The following is a 26092-nucleotide window of genomic DNA, read 5'->3' as shown; positions in this document are numbered from 1 at the left end:
TATTTATGAACTAAGAATACAGTTCGTGGATTTGTTGACTCTGCTTCTCTATCTGCTGGACATTTGTTATATTAGTCATTCTCACTGTTAGTTTAGGTCCTGAAAAACTTTAATGTAGAAATTATTATTAACTTGGTTAAACTTCACAAGTGGGTGGTACATCCGTATGTATTCACAATCGAATACAATTATAAATGTGTGTGCACTTTACTAAGATAATATTCTATACCATTCATCCAGTTTTGAAATAGTTTGTGACCCTAAATATTTAAATGGTGGCTCTAATTTGTTATTTCTTTGAGCTACCTGGATGTGTAGTTTCATAAAAGAGTTCCAAAGTCTTAATTAACATGAGGTTTGCAGACTGGCCATTCTGTACCTAGTACAGAATGTAGTTAGTGGTTTTTTGTTTTGTTTTGTTTTGTTTTTTGCAGTACTAGGGATGGACCCAGGGGCATTCTACCTCTGAGCTACACCCACCAGCCTTATTTTTTTATTCCTTATTTTGCAGTAGGGTCTCACTGAGTTGCAAAGGGCCTTACTAAGTGTCCAAGGCTGTCCACGAACTGTGTTTCTCTTGTTTCAGCTTCCCAAATGCTGGGATTACAAGTGTGCCCCACCATGCCTAGCTAGATAGTAATTTTTATTTATTTTTATTATTTATTTTTATTTTTTGTGGTACTGGGAATGGACCCCAGGAGCATTCTACCTCTGAACTACACATCCTCAGCCCTATTTTGTATTCTTTATTTTGAAACAGGGTCTTACTGAGTTGCAAAGGGCCTCACTAAGATGTAGCTAAGGCTGTCCACAAAACATGATCCTCCTGTTGTAACCTCTCAAATGCTGGTATTACAAGTGTGCATCACCATGCCTGGCTTAGTTATTAATTTTTTTTAAATTTATTTCTTTAAAAAATTTTTATTGGTGCATTATAGTCATACATCTTAATGGTTTGCTAATCCATTCATTTGTTGATGGACATCTTGACTGGTTCCATAGTTTGGCAATTGTGAATTGTGCAGATATGAACATAGATATACATGCATTAGTTTGGTAATTTGGTTTTCATTCTTTTTGATAGAACCCCGAAGGGGTATTGCTGGATCTTATGGTAAGTTTGTTCCCATTGTTCTGATGATCCTCCATATAGTTTTCCAAAGTGGTTGCACTAATTTGCAATCCCACCAACAATGTATTAGAGTTATCACTTCTGTTGTTTGTGTTTTGAATGATTGTGATTCTAATTGAAATTATGTGAAATCTCAGGGTAGTTTTGATTTGCATCTCTCTGACTGCTAATGATGCTGAGCATTTTTTCATACATTTTTTGGCCCTTTGAGTTTCTTTTGTGAAAGTGTTTATTTAGTTCACTTGCCCATTTTTTTATTGGATTATGTTTTTTCTTAGTGTTGATTTTCTTGAGTTCTCTGTATGTTCTAGATGTTAGTCCTCTGTTGTAGGAATAGTTGACAAAAATATCCCATTTTGACAGTTCTTTGTTGTGGGTCTTGATAGTTTACTTTGCTGTACAGAAGCTCTTCAGTTTAATGCAATCCCATGTATTGATTTATGTTTTAGTTTCTTGTGCCTTTGGGGTCTTGTTTAGAAAGTTTTTACCTGTGCCTATGTAGCTGACTCCATCCCCATCTTTGTTGGATTGAAGTGCAAAGTGTCAGACCCAAGGATTTTATCATGAGTCCCTGGGGACACTGCATTGGGCATTTTCCCGTGGGGATGGCAGGTTCACTTGTAGTGTTGTTGAATGCTGCTCTGGATCTCTAGTGGGCGTAGTGAGCTCAGTCGCCACTGCTGCAAGTTGTAGCTGGTGTTTGTGCAGGAGAAACTGATGGCTTACAATTCTGATCATCTGCAGCCACTTATTTCAAGTCCATGGTTGTTTTCCTATTTGTCTCTGGAGTAGGGTGCAGTGAGGCAAGATGGCACTGTTGTGGTGCCTGTAGCTACAAGGCAGGTGGGGTTCTTTTCTGCTCTCTGATCAATCTTCTAGATTTTTTTTTTCTGTCCCCTTTTACTTATTGTGGTTTTTTTTTTTTTATAGTTAGTGGTGTTTTCTCACTTTTGTAAGAACACTGTTTTTAAGGCAATGGAGATTGGGTGTTGTCAGGACTGGTATGTGCTGCTTTCCTTGGTTGCCATCTTCCCGGAAGTCTAACGTTAGTCATTTTTAAGTTAAAATTCTACCTTTTGGTGAGCTGACTTGTTGCTTTCTAATATAATAAGTATACTAGTATAAATATATAAGCTTAAAACACAAGTTTATTTAAGTTATACTTATTGCATTGATGATAGAGATTCTAAGTCATGTTTTCAAAATGACACAGAAATGAGCACAAAAGGATAATTCATAATGTCGTAAATATATACATAACTTTGGGAGTGTAATAGACAGATCTACAAGAACACTAAATTGGAGAGATTGGGAAAGGAGATGTCACTAACTCAGTAGGTGATAATATAGCATTTAGCCCTTTATAACAATATAGTGAGGTAGGTATTACCTCCATTTTTCATATGAAGAAAAGTAATTATGTAACTTGCTTAAGGCCAACTTGTAATTAATGCCATAGTTCATACTCTTTAACTATTACTAAACCAAATGAAAGCTATGGGGTAATGTTTACTCATTTCAAAAGTATTTCTGGGCATGCTTTGGTCTGCACATACTCTGTATTTGAGTGTCTGAGTGTATGTAAAGCATTACCCCAAATATTGGCTCCGTTGGTTGCCATCCTGACTTATTACAAAGCCATATCTAAATTGAAGTATAATTGGGGTTTAGTTTTTCTTTCTGCATACATTTTCAGGTGAGTACTCCTTGAAAGCACATATGTATTATATGATCAATCACTTATTTGAGAAGAATCTTTTAGTGTTTTCCTTGTTGACATTTCTTGTATGTCACAGGAAAGTAAAGATATTAAGACTCCAACTTTGTCCTGATGGAGATTATAACCTACCTTGAGGAGACAGACATGTAGCAAATTATTAGAATATACTGATCTAAATGGTAATAGAGAAGGTCACAGTACTGAAAAATTAGAGAAAATGAAAAATACAGAATGAAAGAAATGAAAACTCATAGAGGACATGACGGTGGAGCAAAAAGACATGTGAAGTGGCATGTTGTGTTCTGGGAATCACATTTGTACCAGTGAGGCTCAATGACAGATGATTAGTAAGGTATATTAGAATAACAGGTTAGAAAGGTAATTAGTTAGGCATGATATCCTGAAAGGTTTTGAATACTAGATTTAGTACTTAAAAGTTTAGATTTTATACTATAGGTAATAAAGAGCTATAGGGGAATTTTAAGAAAGAAAATTCAATGATAGGGTGGGTTAAAAGAGTATTTGTTGTATTGGAAAGATGAATAATAGCATCTGAACTGGGTCATGAATTTTAAAAAATATTTGAAACATATTTGCAAGATGATAGACAAAAGTTGGATCACCAAAATGCCTTATGTTTATGCTTTGAAGCTTCAAAAACACTTTGAATAAATATGCATTTTTTATTTCGATACTACCAGTAACTCAGAAAAGTAGATAGTTCGTTAAATTTATTTCTATTTTTTGAGGAAATTGAGATCTTGAAAGATGACAGCTTAGCCAGGGACACATAGCTAGTGAATGCTATCTTAAGCAGGAGCCAAAGCATAAATTTCAAGTTCAGTGCTCTTTTTAAGCCCTCATGCCAACTTTATACAGTGTCTAAGCATATATTAATCGTTTCCAGACCTGATCACAGCGGGTGCATGCTTTATTTACTTAATAGTATCTTCATCACTTATATTAAATGTCTAAAGGACAGGGATAAGATCAGTTAAATGAGGCCAGTATAGTGGCCAGCAGGTTCCTATGAATACATAGAAGGTGCTTTTTGATTAAGACATGTCAAAATGCTTTTGGGTATAAGAGTGAATATACATATTTATTAGAGGTTCTATTGCATGTGACTGTTGAAAATAGTAGCAGGTTGGTATCAGAGACTATGTTCACCATTAAGTTGATTTTGTTTTACTTATTATGGATTAAGTCCTCCTTTTACCCATAACCTCTAAAAGTGCCAGAAAGAACAGAACTGTATCTTTATTTTCTCATCACATCCTCTCTCACATAGATAATACTTTCATTGCTGTCTTTCCAACTTGGCTTTGAGTCACTTCTGTGATTCTAGCTGTTGAAGAGTCTTTCAAGTTAAATGATTAGTATTCTGGTCAAGTGAACATTGTTGTGAGGCTGGCATTCTTGCCTAGGATAGTAAGGTAGTTTTGCTAAATCCATTATCAGGATCATGTTCTCAGAGGCATATAACAATTACATTTCACAAAACTTTAAATATTTATATTTGATATTTACATGAAATTGAATTTAAAATCATATACTCAGACTTTGAGGGAAAAAACAGCAACCAGTTAAATTCCATAAAATCCATAAAATTCCATAAAATCCAAAAATTCCATAAAAACTTTTGAGGGAAGGAAACAGCAACCGATTAAGTTCCATAAAATTGCACAGCTTAATATTTGAAAATTCCTATAGACTTTATTTTTGTTCTACATGATTAAATTATGGTATTTTATTAATAAATTCAAAGGATGTTTTAATTAGTTTCCAGCATAACTGGGAACCATAGTGAGTTAGATTACTTTGGAAAGTATGGTAATCTGTTTGGAATCACTTGCTGACTAGTCGGTATCATTTCTTTCCCTGACTCTATTCCACTCTCACTGTGACTAGAGGTGGAAACCTCTCAGCACTTGGGCACTTCAGTTTCTCTTCAAATTAAAATACAGGAAGGAAGATAAAATGGAAAGGAAGGGAAGGAAAAGAAGAGAAAGGGAAGGAAAGCCTTGCCTGTGTTTTACCTAATGCAAAGAAATTTTAATAATAATGGGAAACTACTAAAGGTTTTTCACCAATATATGGCATTTACTAGTTGAAAATTATAATCATTTAAAAATCTTAGTTTGTATAAATAATCATTTAAAGACATTATACTATTTTTAAAAAGTGATATGCTTTATAAAGGCCATTGGTTCTTTCTGTGTATTCTTTGCTTGGAGTTTTTGAGAATAGTGTGCATTTAAAGAGCACTTTCTCTGTTCAATTTGACAGGCATGGCAAGAGGCCAATCTGATGAGGCCAAAGGGAGAATTTGCAGAGTATGCAGGTAGAGGAGCCCTGGAACTGACTTTCCATGAGGTCTAGGCTACCCACATAGTGTTCATTCCTGCTGAGTGGAAATTTATTTCAAGTTGACTGTTTTCTTCTTTCTGTGCCATCTGATTCCAATCTATACTTGTTTTTTTTTTTAATAGCTGGAGACAGTTGGATGGCAGCTTAACCTTCAAATGGCTCACTCTGCTCAAGCAAAACTAAAGTCTCCTCAAGCTGTGTTACAACTGGGAGTGAGCAATGAAGATTCAAAGGTAAGAAATTGTGTCCCATTGAAACCATGTGTTTTGTTTATAATATCTTTCTTTAAATTTTGAAAAGGAAAAGTTTGGTGGATATCATGTGAAATTACACTTTTTATGTCTTATAGATTTGTGGATATTCCTAAGTGTTTTGTGTTTTAAGATACATACATATGGTAGGGGGACTATTTATTAGATGAAACTTGTATCTTATTTTAAGACAAGTAAATGGAGTTGAGAATGAGGTGTTTTGGAAGATCTAAAAAAGGAGAGATTACAATGGCTGAATATGACTAGAGAATATGAGCATTTTTAACAGCCACTCAAGGATGGAAATAGTACTTCTTTGGTAATATGTTCATGATTATTTGTTATTATATTATGCATATGACTATCATTTTTAAGAAGTGGACCAGTGTGTAACCTAGGTTATATAACTACAAATTTTATGCAGTTTAGGTCTTGTATGTAATTTGTTAGTTTATGGCAGTATTTCAAAGATACCATTTCATTTCATGTATTTTCATTGGAAAATAATATAAATTTGGTGGTTAGAATGAAACTGACTGGTGTATTAGGCAACTTAATAATGGTGTGATCTTGTTCATGGTACGTAAGTTTTTGTCTCAACTTCTTCAATTGGAAATGAGCATAATTATACCCATCTCTTAGAATTTTTGTGACTACTAAATGCCTAGTATATGCAAAGCACTTGGTCTAATACTTGATCTTAAGTAAATGCTCTGTAAGTACTTGCTATTACCATCATCATCAATAAAACTTTAGGGATTATAATAAGTAACTCTCCTTGTTTTATGCCAAAGTTCTTAACTAAATTTATTTCCTAATGAAATTATTACCTTTTCATTTTCCTTCTCCATATTTTTTTTTCCCTTTTCTTGGTGATATTTTTAATATTTGTGCTTATGAGGACTTTGGGAGGGAAAGGACAGCCTTGTAAAGTCCCTTTTCTCCTGTGAACTGGGGGAAAGCATCCATTTAGGTTTAGAAAAATGATCTGGAACTCACTGGTATAGACTGGGACTGTTCATGAGTGAAAGAAAATGTGAGCATACCTATATACGCCAACGAGGGCTAGCCTTCTCTGTTTTATGTCTAATGACTACTATATTAAGTCTGAGTATCTAAAAACAGTGTGTAGATCAAAAGATACTATTTTGACCATATATTGGAGTTGCTTTGAGCATCAGCACTTTACCAGTGCTTGACTTTGAGATGCTCATGTCCTCCCAATTCCTTTACGATGGCTTCACAATATGCCTAGGTATCTGTTATATTTTTAGGCAGAGGACCTGAATGAATAATGCTTCTAGTAAAGCACTCATATTTTAAATTCATATTATTCAGGAAGTCAATACAGAGGTGAAATACAACCCATTTGAGATATGGGCTTATGTTTTTCTCTTTGTTGCTGTTGTAATGTTTTGCATGAATATTATATAAGCACGTTTGTTAACATAAGTTGCAGTCTTAGATCACCATTTTATTAACAGACAGACACGGAAGAAGGGCAGCAGCACCCACATTTAAAGAATATGTCTTTTTAATTTTAATAAAGAATATGTCTTTTTTTTTTGTGTGTGTGTGTGTGTGTGTGAAACTGGGGATTGAACCAGGGGCATTCTACTTCCTAGATACACCCCCTAACCCTATTTTTTATTCTTTATTTTGAAACAGGGTCTCACTGAGTTGTGGAGAGTCTCACTGTAGCTGAGGCTGGCCGCGAACCGGTGATCCTCCTGTTTCAGCCTCCCAAGTTTTGGGATTACAAGTGTGTAAACACCCCCCCCCCCCGCTCTTCCTTTTAATCTTGCATGCAGACTCCAATGTCTTCTTTGTATTACCTTTCTCTACTATGGCATTGTGTGGATTTGGTCCCTATTGTTTATGTCTCCTAAACAGCAGCTATATAATGAAGTATGAAGTATGAAAGCACTATCACCTCTTTTTGAAACTGTGTGTACTATCTGAATAGGGATAGTTACTATACCTGTTACCCTCACTGATTCAGCTTTTTTTGAATTGTTGCTTTCTCTTTTGTTTGTATTTTCTCCTTTTTTGATCTTTAGTCTATTCTTTCTACTTGTACTTCATCTGGCTCCTTAATGTTCATTTTTATGTATCTCTTGTTATTAAGGACTACAAACTACTTTCTCCCCAAGTATTTGATATGTTCTGAAATGAGAATTCAAAATTATTGACAGGTTGGAATATTAAGTAAGAGGAACAGTGTAATGAAGCATGTTTTTCAAACTAAGCTTTTTAGAGTTTTTATTAAAAGGAAGCTTAAAAGTTGTCACCACTTAATGTATGATGCAAAGTACCATAAACTACCATATTTTTTTTAAACAGGATTACATGAAATTTTTTTAAATTAACTTATTTTTATTATCATGGCATCCCAGTAGTTTTACTGACTATGTTAACTACATTGGTTTAAACCATACCAAATTTGAGCTACTTTCTAAAATTAGAACATTGTTTTTTTATTAAAACAGTAAAAGGAAACAATCTCTATGCTGGTTAGATTTAAGGATATAAAATTGTCTCATTAACCTTACCTGCAGAAGGTTAAAAAAATCCAAAGGAGTAATTTTTGTGCTGGGGATGGAACCCTTCTACCTCTGGGCTACACTCCCAGACCTATTTTTACATTTTTTATTTGGAAACAGGGTCTCTTAAGCTAGTGAGGCTGGCTTCAAACCTGAGTGATCCTCCAGTCTCTGCCTCCCAAGTGCAGGGATTACAAGCGTGCACCACCACGCCTGGCAGAGTAAGTCAATTTAGTATGCAATATTTTTCTTTTAAATTTACATTTTATGGAGTAATTATACTAAAAATAAATACATTAAAATGCTTCTGAGCCAGGCATGGTGGCATACGCTTGTAATTCAGCTTTTGGGAGGCTGAGATAGGAGGATCGTGGTTCACAGACAGCTTCAGCTACTTACTGAGGCCTTCTGCAACTTAATGAGAGCTTGTTTTGAAGTAAAGAATAAAAAATTAGGGCTGGAGTGTAGCTCAGAGGTAGAATGCCCTGGGTTCCATCCCCAGTACTACAAAAATAAATAAGTAAGTAAATAAATAATAAATACAATGCTTCTGACAGGATTAGTCAGGATAAATTGAAAGAGTATTTTTATGTTTACTTTTGAGCTGTTGAACTAAAAACTTATGTAATTCACTAAAGAATGTGGTTTCCCAGAAGCTCCTTTTATTTTTTTCTTTAAATATGCACATACCAAAAAAGTAGCCTATAATAAAATATTAATTGCGATCACACTAGATAACATTGTTTGACTGTGATCCCCTTTGTCTTAGAACATTTTTATCTCAGTTTTTCTGTTTTGATACTAATTTTATCATGAATATTGTATGACTGTAGCTTTTCTATAGCATTTTGATATATAAAATTGTCTAAGTAAGATTATTTTCCTGTTTCACAGATATTCCAAAATGTTTTGAGTTTTTCCTCACTTATTTCATTAGGGGGCAGTAGAGTGCTTTACTTCCTAACCTTTTCGGGCATTCCTGAAGTCAGTAGTGGGAAATTCAGTGTTTACATGTCTAATCTGTATATAACAATAGAGTTCTCTTGTGTCCATCAACAAAATTAGTGTCTATTATTTAGATGTATATAGAACAAATAAATGAAATCATCACAATTCAGTTTCTGTTATTAATTTATATGTGATCATTTGCTAAAATGATATTTATTAAAAAAAACTTCCAATGCTATTGACATTTTGTCATATTCTGTCATTTATTTTATAAGAAAAAGATCCGGGTGTGGTGGCGCATGCTTGTAATCCCGGCGCTTGGGAGGCTGAGACAGCAGGATTGTGCAGGTTTGAAGCCAGCCTCAGCTATTTAGTGAGGCTCTCAACAACTTAGTGAGACCCTGTTTCCAAATTAAAAAAAAAAAAGGAAGGAAAAAGAATAAAATATCATACCCCAGTTATTAATAATTTAACTAGTTCTAGGCAAATCAAACCAGTTGCTATTTTTTTAAATTTATGAACAGTAAGGAATGTCATGTGTAACAAATATTGGTAATTTTGCATAACTTCAATACTTTAACTTTGATTATCCTAGAAACATCAAAATGCTTAATTTTTTTATTAATTTTATATTCTTCCTGCCATTTTGCTATCAATACAATCACATTTTGTTAATTTAGGAACCAGAAAAAAATTTATTTTTCTTAAAAAAAAAAACAGATGAGTTTCATTGCTTATTTTGCAACAACTGGGATAAAATCACCTTGACAGAGAACTTTCATTTTTTTTTAATGTTAAACTAAATTATACTTAGGCTGCAGAATGTATTTTATAAGCAAGTAACTATGATTTTGAGTGAACTTAGATCTTTTAATACCATTTTCTAGCTGGGCATGGTGAAGCACACTTGTAATCCCAGTACTTGGCAGGCTGAGACTGGAGGATCATGGGGTCCCGGCTAGCTTCAGCTGCTTAGTGAGTCCCTCTGCAACTTACTGAGAACCTATTTCAAAATAAAGAATAAAAAATAGGGCTGGGGGTTGTACCTCAGAAGTATAATGTCTCTGGGTTCCATCCCTAGTACCAAAACAACAACAACAACAACGACAAAAACATTTTCTGAGATAGCTTCATTTTTATTTCTAAAATGTATGAAGAATTCTATTCAAAGTGAGAAAATTGGTTGAGGCTTTCTTTTTTTTCTTTAATGTTTACTCTGTACTAGATTTAAGACTTTTTGATGTTTAAAATATCTTTTAATGTGAGTCATTATTATCTTTATCAATAATGGAGAAATAGATCACAGGAGTTAAATAATTTTCACAAGTTATAAAACTAGTTTTATTTCAGAGTCCCATGTTATGTTTATTGGTTAGATACTGCATCATTGTGCTTATTATATATTTTAGTAGTTGATCCTTTCATATTCAAGATTTTGAGTGCTGTTTTAAAATGTAAAGTTTTGTTACTATCTTTTCTTCATTATTTGTATTCTAAGTTTTATTTCCCCCTTTTATTCTATTAAATTGAATCAATTTTACAGTTTTAGTCAGAATACTTATTTTCTTTTATGCATTAAGTAAAGTCATATATGATATTCAATAGAGCCTACATTTATTAACAGTTTTATTGTATGGCCTGTATTACATCACTGATGTTGATGTCTTATGAACAAAGAAGTAGGTTATATTACTTGAAAAGAAAACATATCTTAGATTTATTTAGAACACACATCCCAGAAAGAAAAAATATGTATCCTCCTCAAATCATGAACATTTGCTATAGAAATTTAAAATATTTTTATTTCCTAAGGGTGTTACTAGTATTGACTGACTTGGAAAGATCTTCACATTTTTCTGAGTTATTGTCAGAGAAGGTCTGTATTTTTTTCACATATTTAATGATCATTTGTATTTCTTCTTTTGGAGAATGCCTTTTCAATTCAATTACCCATGTTTGATTGGGTTATTTTGTTTTTTGTGTGAAGTTTTTAAAGTTTCTTATATATTCTAGATGTGAGTTCTCTATGTGATGAATAGCTGGCAAAGATTTTCTCCCATTGTATTTGGGCTCTGTCTTTAGACTTCTTTCTTATATCACTTAAAGCTTTTTAATTTGATGTCATCCCATTTATTGATTCTTGGTTTTATTTCCTGAGTTTGGGGAAATAAAAATAAAAATTGGGGGACCTTATTGAGGAAATTTCTACTAAGTCTATATATATTGGATAGTTAGTCCTTTGTTTTCTTTCAGTAACTGCAAAGTTTCTGGTTTAATTTCTAGGTCTTTGATCATCTTAAATTGACTTTTTGATGGACGAGAGATAGGGGTCTGCATTTCAAAGAGTTCCAACTTATCTATTTTATTTTATTTATTTTATTTTATTTTTTGCGGGCCTGGGGATGGAACCCAGGGGCATTTGACCTCCGAGCTATACCCCCTGCCCTATTTTTTATTCTTTAGTTTGAAACCGGGTCTCACTGAGTTGCAGAGGGCCTCACTAAGTAGCTGAGGCTGTCCGCGAACCACGATCCTCCGGTCTCAGCCTCCCGAATGCTGGGATTACAAGCGTGTGCCACCACGCCCGGCTTCCAACCTATCTATTTTAGATGGAAATTTTACCCAAATTTAAATGCTGTAACTTTCTTGATGACGGCAGTATGGTAAACACCCCAACATAACTATTTTATAATTGTCAGCAGTAAAAAAACAAAACAAAAAAAAACAGTCCAGGTATTACTTATTTAAGGAATTAGCAAAGTCTGAGTTTTCTAGCCAAAGGATATTTTAGATGGTTTTGGCAATGGGTTTTTAATATAACACCAGATGAGCAACCAAAAAGGATATATGAATTGGACTTCGTCAAAATGGAAAACTTTTGTGCATCAAAGGACATTTATCAAGAATGTGAACAGATAGCCAAATGTGGTGCCACATGCTTGCAATCCCAGTACTTGGGAGGATGAGACCTGTGGATCACAGTTTTGAGATGGGTGCATGGTAATTATATCTTGTTTCAAAATAAAAACTAAAGTAGGGCTGGGGCTATAGCTTAGAGGCATTTTGTCCCCGGGGTTCAATTCCCTAGTACCACAAAAAAGAAAGAAAAGGAAAGAAAGATAGAAAAGGGAACTTACAGAATGAGATAACATTATTTTCAAATCATATGTCTGATAAGAGATTTGTATCTAAAATGTATAAAGAACTCTTACAACTCAACAACAACAACAAAAACAACCAATTAACAATTGGATAAAGGACTTGAATATATTTTTCTTCAAAGAAGATATATGAATTGCCAATAAGTACACAAAAGATGTTCAGTATCATTAAACATTGGGGAAATGCAAACCAAACAATAAGAAGAATAAATGAGAACAGGAAATAAGCCTTGGCAAAGAGGTTGGAGAAAGTAGGGCCAGTACACATTGCTAGTTTAAAAGTTAAATGGTGTGGCTGTTGTGGAAAAGTGTTTAGCAGTTCTATAAGTGTTATCATAGAATTATTATATGGCCCTACAATTACATTTCTAGTTACATACCCCAAAGCTTAAAAAGAGAGACTCAAACAAGCAAATATACATGAATATAGCAGCACTATTTATAATAGCCAAAAGGTAGAAACAGTCCTATCTCAGTCTATTTATGATGCCATAACATAATACCAAAGGCTGTATAATTTATAAGGAACAGAAATTTTTCTTTCACAGTTTAGAGGCTGAAAAGTTCAAGTGGAAGGTGAGAGCATTTGGTATCTGGTGAGAGCCTTCTTTCTGTGTTCTTATATGGCAAAAGAGAGTGAATCTCCTCCTCCCAGTTCTTAGGAGGGCCCTAATCTGATCACCATGGTTTCCACCTTCAAAAGTTAATTATCTCCCTCTTAATGTTATCATGTTAATGATAACAGTTCTTTTTCTTTTGTATTTTTTTTTTTTTTTTTTTTGGTTTGGCGCATTGTTGTCATACATCTTAATGGGGTACAAGATGGTAGAGGCATATATGCACACATCACTCATTTAGCCCTTCCCCAAATTCAACCCCATTCCCTTCCCCCTCCTTCCTTCTCATGTTTGGCATAGTGATTGATATGTTTATGAATGCATGTCATGCACATTATGAAATTTTCCTCTTCCCCCTAACATTCCCCTCAGTTAGGTCACCTAATTTGGTCATCTGATTTCTCCTTCTTTATCTAGAGTTTTTCCTATGACCCTTTGTTTCCTAGCTTCTGCATATTAGGGAGATCATCTAATTTTTTACTTTTTGTGACTGACTAATCTCACTTAGCATAATGTTCTCCAGTTCAATCCTTTTTCCCCCAATGATGTAATTTTGTCCTTTTTTATGGCAGAGTAAAATTCCATTGTGTACCTGTCACAAAATTTTGTAATCCATTCATCTGTTGATGGACATCTTGGATGGTTATAGTTTGGCAATGGTAAATTGTGCAGCTATGAACATAGATATGCATGCATTAGTTTGGTAGTTTGGTTTTTATTCTTTTGGGTAGATACCCAAAAGTAGTATTGCTGGATGATATGGCAGGTTCAGTCCCATTTTTCTGACGATCGTCCATACTGTTTTCTAAAGTGATTGACTAATTTGCAATCCCACCAACAGTGTATTCGAGTTCCAAATTCTCCACACTCTTACCAGAATTTGTTGTTGTTTGTGTTTTGAGGGATTTTATTTGGGGTTAAGAGAAATCTCAGTGTAGTTTTGATTTGTATATCTGATTGCCAGTGATGTTGAACATTATTCCATACATTTATTGGCCATTTGAATTTCTTTTGTGGAATGTTTATTTAGTTCACTTGCCCATATTTTGATTGGGCATTTGTTTTCTTAGTACTGAGTTTCTTGAGTTCTGTGTATATTCTAGATATTAGTCTGCGATGAACTTGCTCAATTGGGAATAATCGGGCACTGAGTCCACTCGGGACTGAGATCCTCAGAAAGATGGGCAAGGGCTTCGGTTGTAGTTCTGCAGCCACTTATCTGCAGCGATTTTTCCCTTTTTATGAGATAAACTCCTTTAAGTTCCTGTTCACGGCGCTAAAAGTGGAGATTCCTCTCCGGGAAAAATCTGAAATGATTAACATGGACAAATGCCTCTTGTGCAATTGACAATGTTTTAATTTCCATCACAAGTATTTATACCCTATACCCCGTGTACGCACCAAAGGACAATAGTGAGGCATTAAATGTAAACAAGATAAACAGGATAAAAGAAGATCCATGGTGTCACAGTTTAAGATTCGTCTGGACTGGGTGATTAAAGTCAGCCCCCTTGGGCTTTGTCATTGAAATCAGGTTTCTGGCCTCACAGGTGAGCCCCAGGGGGCAAGGTCCGGAGTCCAGAAAGGTGCTGGGACAGGTAGGTGTCCGTAAAGGTGGGGGTCATACCCAAAGTCCGTTTTGGGGAAATTCAGTCTTCTAGGATCTCCTTTTATCCTTCCAGAGTCTTTTTGTCTCTAGGGCTTAGTCCAGGCCCTCCTTTATCAAGATCCATAGGCTGTGTTGCAGATTTGTCTGGTCCTGTCTGCTCCTCCCTCCCCTATAAGGCAATACTTATATTACAGTTAGTAGACAGGGCAAAAACATTATAACACAGGTGATTGGATTTCTATAATTGTTCTTTAATAATAATTGAGATATCAGAGATAGTGTATATATAGGGGATCCTAATAGTGTAGAGTACTTATATAGAGTGATATGAAGTAGATTTAATACAAGACAAAGAAAAGAAAAGGAAAAAAGGGATGGAGAGAGGAGAGAAGATAGGAAAGAGGGGAGAAGCTTATAAAAGGGGTGAGGAAGAGACCAAACAATCAAGCACTCACACACAAACACACACAAAAAAACAAAACAACAACAAAGTGAAACAACTTTAGAAGTATGTGAACACTGAGCAGACTTGGCCTTTGTAGTACTCCTGAGTCTGCATGGATTATTTCAGCTGTTTACGGTTCATGTTCTATTTTAGGTTCTTGAGCATGTTCCAAGCACTTTTGTTTGCTCTGAAATTTGTAGTAATGATGTCAGTTCGTAATATCACTTTTTGGTCTCTTTCAAAGATTGGTATCCTGGCCTGGTGTCTCTCTCTGTGCAGGTGCCGAATGCCACTGGCACCTCTTCTGCTGTAAGCCAGTGTCTGAACTCTCAAAAAGGGCCTGTTTCATTCTACATGGTATGGCCGGTATCATGGGACTGGATCTAGTTGTACTCATGGGTCTCCAAGCTTTCCACAGACCCTGAACTTGTGTTTCTCCCTGCCTACCTAGTAGGCAGGTGCTACTGATATCAGTCCCAGTGTATATGTAAGTCAGCCTTCTCCAGAGATAGTGCTGGGTTGGTGTGACTTCTCCTCTGACATCATGATTGGGTGTTCTGTAGTGATCTTTGGAGCCCTGCTAGGGCATTGTACCCTGTAGGCCTTTTTGCCTGATTTGCCCTGAGAGCTGTATGCGAATGCCTGCCTCTGCTATGTGAGACAGCAGACTCCATCCCCACCTTTACCAGGGTGAACTGCAAAGTCTCAGACCCCGTGAGTATATTGCTTGCTGTGCGAGCCCCTGTGGCAGTTTCTGCAGGGATGGCTGGTTCACTTATGGTGTTTGTGAGTGCCGCTCTGGATCTCTGTAAGACAGGCTGAGCTTGGTCACTGTTGCTGCAGATCTAGCCATTGTTCAGGCAGTAGTGTCTCCCTGGAGTGTGGGATGGGGAGCTGACTGCTTACAATTCCAATGAGCAGCAGCTGCTTACTTTGCTTCAAAGCACTGGCTTTTTTGTTATGGTCTCTGTAATCCACAGTGCCTGCAGTTCTGGCATGGTTAGGCAAGATGGTACCACTGTGGTTCCCGTGGCCGCAGCCTTTGGAGGTGGCTAGAATACTTTTCTGCCCTCTGTTCTGCTTTCTAGCTTTGTTTCAGTTGCCTTTCAATTCTCAGTGCTCTGTTCAGTTTTATTTCATTTTTTAAAAAATCTGTTATCAAGATGCTGTTTTCCTAGCAATAGAGATTGAGTGTCCTCAGGACTGAGATGTGCTGCTCCCTTCCTTTGTCATTTCCCCCAGAAGTTCTAATGATGAAATTTCAACATAGGAATTTTGGGGGATATATTCATACCATAGCAAACCCAAATGTTGCAATGAATAAATGGATAAATTATATCATGTGCATACAATGGAATATTATTGAGGCATAAAATGGAATGAAGTATTGATATATATTATAATTTAGATGACTCTTGAAAACATTATGCTAAACCAAAGAAGTCACATAAAAAAGATCACATATTATATAATTCCATTTAAATAAAATGTCCAGAGGAGAAAAATTAATAGAAATCTAAAGTAATACCAGAGGGACTCCAGACAATAGAGGTCTAGAAACCTCACTAAAGCTAGGTTGGAAGGATAGGAGAAGAAGAAGGCTGAGGTTGATTAATGAAGGATCTACATCCGAATATGTATAAAAGTATGAATGTAGCCTGGTTAACCTGGACACTCATTGTTGGGGGTGGAGAGGGCACCAAGCACAGTCTGAATGTATGCCATTTTCAATATGTTCCACATAAAAATAAAAAAAAGGAAATTGAAAGTATGTAATATGTACTTACCAGGGCCTGAGGAGAGGGAAAAATGGAGAGTGAGACTTTGTTGAGTATGGATTTCTTTTTAGGGTCATCAAAATGTTCTGGGATTGAATATTGATGATGATTATAAAACATTACAATTGTAGTAGAAGCCACTGCGCTATAGTACTTTAAAACCACTTATATGGTAAATTTTTTTTTTTTTTTTTTTTTTTTTTTTTTTTTTTTTTTACGGGCCTGGTGATGGAACCCAGGGGGATTCGACCTCCGAGCTATACCCCCTGTTTATTTTTTTTTTAAATTCTTTTATTTCGAAACCGGGTCTCACGGAGTTGCAGAGGGCCTCACTAAGTAGTTGAGACTGTCTGCAAACCGCCATCCTCTGGTCTCAGCCTCCCGAATGCTGGTATTACAAGAATGTGCCACCACGCCCGGCGGTAATTTTTTGAAGAGAGATACATACATGTACACACATACGTACTCCTTAGAAATATATCAGCCTTCTAATTTTACTGATAAGAAAACTTAGTCCTAGTGACATTATGATTTGTTAGTTTTGCACAACAGATGAGAACAGTGGAGGGAATATTAGACTTAAAGTGAAAAGACTGGTATAAGTTTGGGCAAGAATTTTCTCATTTGGAAATGTGATTAGTAATACCTGCCTCATAGAGTTATTGATAGAATTGAGATAAAGTCTTTAGAGTACCTATTATAGTGTTTCTCACATTGTAGGCACCTAATGATAATGTTAATTCCATTTCAAATGCTGTAGTAGAATATTACATTAAGAATATAATTCATTCTGGAAAATACTTTTTAGTAATATTATTTTAGAGAGGACAGATGAATACTGGCTTGGTAGATTTGGAAAAAATCATTGTTCAGTGGTACAGTATTACTTTTTGGCTTTATTATTAGAATTGAGAATGAATTATCTGAAGCTATTATTTATAATAAATTACTATTTCTTTTCTTCTGATTAGTAGAAATGATTCTCAAATGAATATAGAGAAGGAAAACCATTCATTTAATTACAAATATTGCATGGTAGTTTACTTGAACTCTCTGTGGGATTATTTTCACCCCACCCTTATCTAGTTACCTTTCATAGAATAGCACCTCTGTAAAAATGTCTACAGGGATAGTATGGCAATATGTGAACTACAAATGTAGTTTTCTATTATTTGAAATCATCTGTGCTTTTCTGTTACCATCTTCAATTATAAGACTTTGTATTTACTTAACTTTCAGCTATAGGACTCTAGTCTCTTTACAGATTTGGGCCTCAAATACCCCTTTGAGGTAGGCCTAACAAGTAATCATTCTTTATTGGCAAGAGAGAAGGACAGTGGTATTATTTGTCAGTGTTATAATGTAAAAAGAAATTGTCTAGTTAAACCATGCTACTCATTATAGCATGGTCTTATTTTAAACTAACAAACTAGAAGTTCTGCCTCATGAATGATGGTTACATTTTCATCCCCATTTTAATTTGGTTGTTTTCGCTACCCTTTTGCCTGATTGTTATAAATATTAACTTATTTTGATGTCAAAGTAAGAAAAATATAAAAAGGGTATGCACTTCAAGCAGTTTTACTGAACTACCTAAATTTAGAATTTTTTGTTGTTGACAGGTGAATATAATAATGTGTAGTTGTTTTAGCTTTGCCAGTGGGTGTTACGTTTCCAGGCACTCAGTTATTTTAAGTTGGCATGGTAAAAGACTAATTGCCACATAATAGTATATTTATGCTTCTTTTTGGTACACAGGTCTCTTGGGAATAAAGTATTACCAACTTTAATATATTTTGGCCACATGTTTCTCAAGAGTAGTAATCTTTGGAGATATATATTTATAAAGATACAGAAAAAGTCTAAAACTAAAAATTAAAATGAGAACTGATTAATAGTAATTCTTAAGAAAGATAAACATTTCTCATGAGGAGAGCAGTAGACTTAAAACTTATAAGTTGCTTTGGGTTAGTTTGTGCTTGACAAGGACCATTTGGTGACTCTGGTACAGCTAATTAATTAATAACATTATGGAAATTTACAGGGAGCTAAGCTCCTCATTGTTTCTCCTGGAAGTACTGTCACCTTCTCTAAATACAGTTTGTCTGAGTAAGTGTGACCAATCAAAGCTAAGGGTCTTGATAGCTGCAGTATAAAAACAGTAACAGTATACCTGATACTACCATGTTCAAATGATCAACAAGATAATGATAATATGGCATACTATCTAACAATTAATTTGTGCTCTACCAGTACTTGGGAGGCTGAGACAGGAGGATCACAGTTTTGTGACCAGTCTTAGCTACCTAGAGAGGTCTTCTGCAACTTAGTGAGATACTTTTTCAAAATAAAGAATGAAAAATAGGGCTAGAGGTGTAGTTTGAAGGTAGAATCCCCCTGGGTTCAATTCTCAGTACCGCCAAAAAAAAAAAAAAAAAAAAAGTGTGTGTGTGTATGTGTGGTGTGTGTGTGTGTGTGTGTGTGTGTGTGTGTGTGTGTATTAGGGCAAATGATTTTATGTTTTTCTCACTGGACCTGTCAAGTTAATATGTGAGTGGCTAAAAGGAACAAAAATAGTTTATAATTTAATAAGATAGTCACTGTGCTTTCAAAATGATTACTTTGCCCCCTGGCTTAAGTGATGTCCCTGGCTTATGTAATACACCCTATTTTTACAATTTTTATGGCATTATCTTGCTTTTAAACACTTTGTTCTATGGCCTTGAAATGCTCCTTTGGGAAAGTGATTTCTTTCCATTTGCCAAATGTGAATAGTGAAAAAAAGACTTGGATAAAAGATTTGATTTTGAATTGTTTCTATTCTTTCTAGTGTGGTTTTCTGTGTAATGGAAGACTCTGTCATTTGTGTGTTTTTTTTTTTGTTCAAAGTTTTCATTTTTTATTTTATTTTATTGCATTATGTTGTTGGGCTATTGCCTCCAAAGACATTCAAAAGAGCAAGAAGACTGGGCCACAGAGTATGAACATTTTAACTTCCATTTAATCTTCATCTATTCTTTTTTTTAATTTTTTTTTCATATTTATTTTTAATTGGTGCACTGTATTCATACATCATAGTGGGATACATACTTTTGTAGCCATACATGCACACATTGCCCAGTCAGCCCCCACCCGATCCCCACCCCGTTCTCTCCCTATCCCCCCCTCCTATGCTTGGCTTAGTAGTTGACATCTAGTATTATAGCAATTTATCCAAAATTAAAAATGATAATCTCACATAACAGTTTCATTTGTCTGATACCAAGCTTTTGATGACTTAAAGATAACATTTCAATATTTCTTTTTGCTTTCTTTCTTACCAGAGAATCTATTTTTTTCTATTTTTTAGGTGAAACTATCATATATTTATATCTTTATTTTCCAGAAAAAAAAATCTATCCTAATATGGAATATGGACTCTAGGTACCCACATCGATCTTGAAAAAGAACAAAGCTAGAAGATATATATTTTCTGATTTCAAACCATATAAAGCTACAATAATTGAAACAGTGTAGTACTATTCAAAAGGCAGATATATAAACCACTGGAGTTAAATAAAAGCCTAGAGATCAATTCTTGCATATAGCGTCAAATTATTTTTGACAAGGTTTCCACGAACATTTGGTGGAGGAAATACTAATCTTTTAACTAAATATTGTTGAAAAATAATAATTACATGAAAAAGAATAAAATTGGACCCTTACCTAACACCATATACAAACATTAACTCAAAATAGATAAAAGACCTAAATATAAATCTTAAGACTATAAACTTTTAGGAGAAAATCTGGGTCATAAAACCTCACAACATTGAAATTGGCAGTGATTTCTTGGTTATGATTTCAATGACACAGGCAACAGGAGAGTATACAAACTCCCTAAAAAATAAAAAACATATTGTATATCCAAAGACAATGTAAACAGAGTTAACAGTTACTAATAGAATGGGATAAAATATTTCCAAATGCTATATCTGAAGGTATATTAATATTCCAACTAGAAATCCTAAAAATTAACAACAATAAAGGCAAACAATACCCTTTAGAGATAGGTAAAAGACTAACATAAATAATGAATCTCCACAGATAATCAATCTTAGTTGTCTGTTGGATGGAAAATCTTGTTTCTCTAGTTCTGATGTGTGTTACCTATTTCTTCTTTGTAGTTAATCTCTTTGAGTATTTTCTCTAGTGCTGGTTTTGAAGACATAAATTCCTTCAGTTTCTGTTTGTCATGGAAGCTTCTTATTTCTCCATCAAATTTGATAGAAAGTTTTGCTGGGTAGGAAATTTTTGGCTGGAAGTTGTTTTCTTTCAAAATTGGGAATATGTTAGTCCAAGCCCTTCTGGCTCTCATGACTTGGTTTGGGAAGTCTGGAGTGATTCTAATTGGTTTGCCTCTTAATGTCACTTGGCCCTTTGCTTTTGTTGCTTTTAAGATTCTCTGCTTGGCTTCCACATTGGTCATTTTGACAATTATGTGGCGTGGGGATCCTCTTCTCCGATCCTGTCTAAAGGGAGTTCTATAAGTTTCCTGGACCTGCGTATCGACCTCTTGCTCTATGTCTGGAAAATTTTCTGCTATTACTTCTTTGAAGAGATTGTTGATCCCTTTGGTATCACTTTCTTTTCCCTCCTCTATTCCGATTATTCTTAGGTTAGCTCTCTGAAAATGGGCCCATATTTCTTCAATATCAGATTCCTGCTGTCGGATATTTTTTCCTAGATTAGAAACTATGCGTTCATTTTTGGAATGATCATCTTCTAAGAGCGAGATTCTGTTCTCCATGTGTTCTAATCGGTTGTTTGTGCTTTGAATTGAGGCCTTTACTTCATTAATTGCATCCTTTATCTCTTTTTGGCTCTCTCTGAGTTCTTTTCGAAGCACCTCTATTATTTCTACAGTTATTTTCCTGATTTGATCTTCTAGAAATCTCTGATTTTCTGTTTTATCGGGTTCTGATGTTGTGGGGTTGTGGGCATTCATTGCTCCAGTATTATTCCTCTTTCCCATGATTTCGGAAGTTTGTGCCTTCTCTGGGTTCTTCCCTTGGGTCACTATGACTTCACTTAAGGTGCTCTGGATCTCGAGTCTGTGGTATCTCAGCCCCCACTACTCCTTTACTGGGTTGTATCACAGAGTCTCCGACCCAGAGAGTCGATAGAGGCTGCTTTAGACCGTGGGGGGTGCCAGGTTGCAAGTTCTCCCAATGGTGTGATATCACTGCCACCGCCCCTCTCCCACTGGGTCAAGTCCTAGTGAGTACAGTACTGGGATATCTCCGCTGTGGCCCGCAATTTGACTCACTGTTCTTGAGTACGCAGATGTAGCTGTAGTGAATTCGGTGCTGCTGCCGCCGGTGGCAATATGGCGCCGCTGCTACGCCCTCGGCTGTTGGGCTGGCGTTTTTTTTTCTTCTTGGTTTTGATTTCCACTCTGAATCCCTGCAGCGTGTGCTGAGCTCAGACACTGGGAGCTTTAGATGTCCTCTGCGCCGAGAAATCCTGCCTGGCTGTTCCGCAGCGGCTCCCCTCGGCTTGCTGTGGCCGTCCCGTGAATTCGCCGGCAGTATGGTGCTGCTGCCGCTGCCGCGTCCTCGGGCGTGAGGATCTCCTCTGTGGCTCTGTTCTCAGTCCGCTTTCTCTCTGGAGCCTGGTGATTTTTTTTGTTTCTCTGGTGATGTTGTTTTCTGGCTTTGAAAGGCGCTGATTTTGTGGTAATGGATATTTGTTGTTAGCGGGGCTCTTAAGCCCCGCTTTTCTCGGTCGCCATCTTCCCGGAAGTAGACTCTGTCATTTGATGGGAGATGCTATAATGATGAGAGGTGGTGCAAAATCCAACTTTAAAGGCCATAGATACAGAAAGAGATGAAGAATTGAGACCATTTTTGCAATTACTCTACCAAAAGTCTACCCTTTCAAAGTAAAATATTCATATCCTTTTCACATGTAAAATATGTTTTCCCCTCCCAAGAGTCCCATATCTCATTCAATCATTGTAGTGAACCTGAAATTCTGAATTATCTACATAGAGTTTGAATATTGCTCTTGGGATAGGGTTCCTTTTATTCAAGAGATATAGGAATTAAAGAATTATTTCTTCCTATACATTCAGACATGTGTTGGTAACAGAGGGGCATGATTACAACAATATACATCCTTTTTCAAGAAGAATAGGAGGGACATATATGCCAATTGGTTCATAAAAATTATAAAATTATTCTGGATATAACTATGCAGATTCCCTTAACCCTGGTCATTATCAGTGCTCTTGCATCAAACCTATATTACACCCACTTGAAGTGTTTCCTTTGTCATTTGGTTCACTTGTTTTCTACTGAACTTATTTTGTAAAGTTCTTAATTCTCCTTTGGATCATTCTTCCTTTTCCATTACCATATTTAGCTTTTTTTTTTTTTTTTAAGGTACTGGGGTTCCTGGAAGCCCTTCTACCTCTACCTCTGGATTACAGTCCCAGATCTATTTTTATATTTTTATTTGGAAACAGGGTATCTTAAGCCTGGTTTTGAACCTGCGCTATCCTCCTGTCTCCGCCTCCCAAGTGTGGGGATTACAAGCGTGCCCCACCACGCCTGGCTTTAGCTATTTCTAATGATGGCATCAGGAGATATGTTCTTTGATGAACATTTTTATCCAACTAAGTCTATAGGAAGTTGGGGGCTCTGAGGCCTTTTTGAATTTTGAATAGCTTTGATCCCTTTTAGTCTTACATTCTATCACATTGGCCAGTCAAATTCTTTAAATCTTTGTGGGCCCTCTATTAATCTAATTTTATTCAACTTTGCTAAAAGCCATACTTAGAATTGTTTTTAGAACATATCTTTGTCTAGACTTAACTTTGGGTATAAGTGTCAGACTGCCATGAGGCTAGTTCCTTAAGATTGATGAAGGCCTTTAACAGACAGGGTCTAGCAGTCTCCTCCACAAGTTTTTAGAGGCATTAACAAAAGGGTTTTATGCTTACCCCTTTATTTGATCCACAATTTCAGGCTAGATTGTATTTGGAAAATGTTTTGCCTACTGAGTGAGAAACTAGAAATGAGAGGCAGTTGTATTTTCCAACCCACCGAGAGTAGGTACTAGACTCCTATTTCCATAAAAAATAATTTATTCTATGAACTTAATACTAAAAAGATAGCTTTGGAATATTGACTTGCATAAATCTGACAGATTTAGAGATCCGCATCTAAAGCTTTAAGTATTTAAAAATTTTTTTTTGGTGCATTGTAGTCATATATCTTAGTGAAGTACAAGATGGTAGAGGAATACATGCACACATCATCCAATTTTAGCTCTTACCCAGTTTCCATCCCATTCCCTTCCCCTCCCTCCTTCTCATATTTGGCTTAGTGATTGACTTTGATATGTTTGTGAATGTACATCAACTACACTAGGGAATTTCCCTCTATCCCCACCCATCTTCCTCAGCTAGGTTGCTTTATTTACTCATCTATAGTATCTCCTTTGTCTAGAGTTCTTCCTCTGACCCATTTTCTCCCTAGCTTCAACATATTAAGGAGAACATTTGATTTCTTATTTTTTGTGACTGACTAATCTCACTTATCATAATATTTTCCAGTTCTACTCATTTCCCTGTAAATGACGTAATTGTGTTTTTCTTTATAGCTGAATAAAATTTTATTGTGTACATATCCCATAGTTTTTTAATCCATTCATCTGTTGATGGACATCTTGGGTGGTTCCATAGTTTGGCAGTGGTGAATTGTGCAGCTATGAACATAAATATGCATGTATTAGTTGGTAGTTTTGTTTCCATTCTTTTGGGTAGATATTATGTAAAGACCTTTGCAATGAAATATCAGTTGCCTTACAAATATATTTTCCACCTCTGATGTCCCATTTTGTTGACAAACAATTTAGTCATGTTTGACAAGTAACAGGTGTTAACATCTTTTACAGTCTTGTCACAGGGAATAAAGGGTTTAGGTCACCATGTTCATTAATTGAATCCAGGAAATTTAATTTCTCCTGTGGCTAATCATTTTCATTGACATGAATCTATTATCTCTGCTTCTAGTGTTCTTGCTTCCACCTTTGTCCTCTGCAGTGTATTTTTCACACAGCAGTATATTAAGTATATTTCAGATTATGGTATTTCCTTGCTTTGTATATTTTGAGGGCTTTCCTTATAATTTAAAATGCAAAGGCCTTAGTATAGCCTCTATGACTATGTGATTTAAACTCACAATGCCTGATTAACTTTATCTCTTACACTTTTTCTGCCTACTCACTCTATTGTAAACAGAAGGAGCCTTTTTTTCTTCTAACACTCCAAAAATATTTCTGCTTTATGAACTTTGCATGTTTTGTTTCTACTCCAGAATGCTTCTTTCCTAGACATACTCATGCGCTGTTCTTTCCTGTTCATGAAGTTTTTACTCAAATATCCTATCAGAGAGAAAGATCTTTCCTGATCACATTACAAATAATTATAACATCATTTTTGTCATTCTTTATCCAAATTATGAGCTAGGTTCTGAGTGGATGAAAATGAAATTATGGTTTCTCCTTCTGAAAGACAGTGAGGTGGGAGAAAGAGATGTGGTTACAATGCAAATAATTGAGAAATATGTTAAACACCTAAACTGGTACCACAAACACTAGATGGATATGAATGGTAGTGAATTATGGAACTTTATTTAAAATGCAGTGTGAGCACATAGATGTACAGGCTTGATTTTGTCCATCTAAAAGGCTTCAGAGAGGAATAATTTTTTATTAGGCTCTAAAAAGTGAATGCAAAAAAAAAAAAAAAAGGAAAGCCTAGGTAAAAGGAAGAGTAAGGTTGAAACTTAAAAATATTTCTCCCAAAAATGTTTATCTCCTTTATTGCTTTTATTGTAGAAGTTAGAAAGTATTTCATTCCTGAGTAGATTTTCTTTTCCCATTGTATTATGACCTTAAAGATAGTCAGTCATTAGCCAAATGAAGAACATTTTAATTTTTAAATCTTCATACATTGTAGATACCTATACCAAGTGCAGTATAGTAGATCAACCAGGTACTATTTAATCCTTAAGGAGAGAATTTGCCAAGTATGTTGGCCTGGGGAAGTCACTGTATTAAACTGTGAACTTTTTTTCAAGGTGACTGTACAGAAGCTTTAGGTGTCTAATGAGTATGCTTCATTTTTAAGGTATTTGAGGACAGTTTGGGATGGATAGTGATTGACCAGGGCTAGAAGTGCCTAATGTAGTGTCATATACACTAGATTCTCATAAATAGTAATGAATCATAGAGGTTGGTTTCAAGTGCTTTCAGACAGCAAACAACAGATTGTTTTCTATTTTCTTTTTAAACCCTGATCCCATCCTCTGCCTAGTAAAGAGGTGAAGCTAAAATAGATATGGAGGGGATATTAGTGAACATTTAGATATATGTGTTTCAGAATTATTTTGACTTTTATTACTGATCACTCTTTTGAGGACAAAGTATGAATTTGTAAAAAGTGTAAATTCTGAAAAATTTGTACCAAT

General features: G+C 35.4%; 1 protein-coding gene across 5 annotated transcripts in view; it reads left to right on the top strand.

The window, feature by feature from the left end:
• COMMD10 (COMM domain containing 10) overlaps window positions 1–26092 on the top strand; it is a gene marked incomplete at both ends in the record, with an annotated part of 226768 nt that overhangs the window by 32401 nt on the left and 168275 nt on the right. For 4 of the 5 annotated variants that reach the window (XM_080699303.1, XM_080699302.1, XM_080699299.1 and 1 more), the window contains one exon: window positions 5345–5455. The exons of the other annotated variant lie outside the window; for it this stretch is intronic. In XM_080699303.1, the coding sequence (XP_080555429.1) occupies window positions 5345–5455 (111 nt within the window). The remainder of the gene's footprint in view (window positions 1–5344; window positions 5456–26092) is intronic. 5 annotated transcript variants of the gene reach the window in all.

The sequence above is a fragment of the Muscardinus avellanarius genome (assembly GCF_963383645.1).
Source record: "Muscardinus avellanarius genome assembly, chromosome: 7".
NCBI classification, from domain to species: domain Eukaryota; kingdom Metazoa; phylum Chordata; class Mammalia; order Rodentia; family Gliridae; genus Muscardinus; species Muscardinus avellanarius.
Note: the sequence above shows the minus strand (reverse complement) of the source record. Positions and strands in the feature narration are given on the sequence as shown.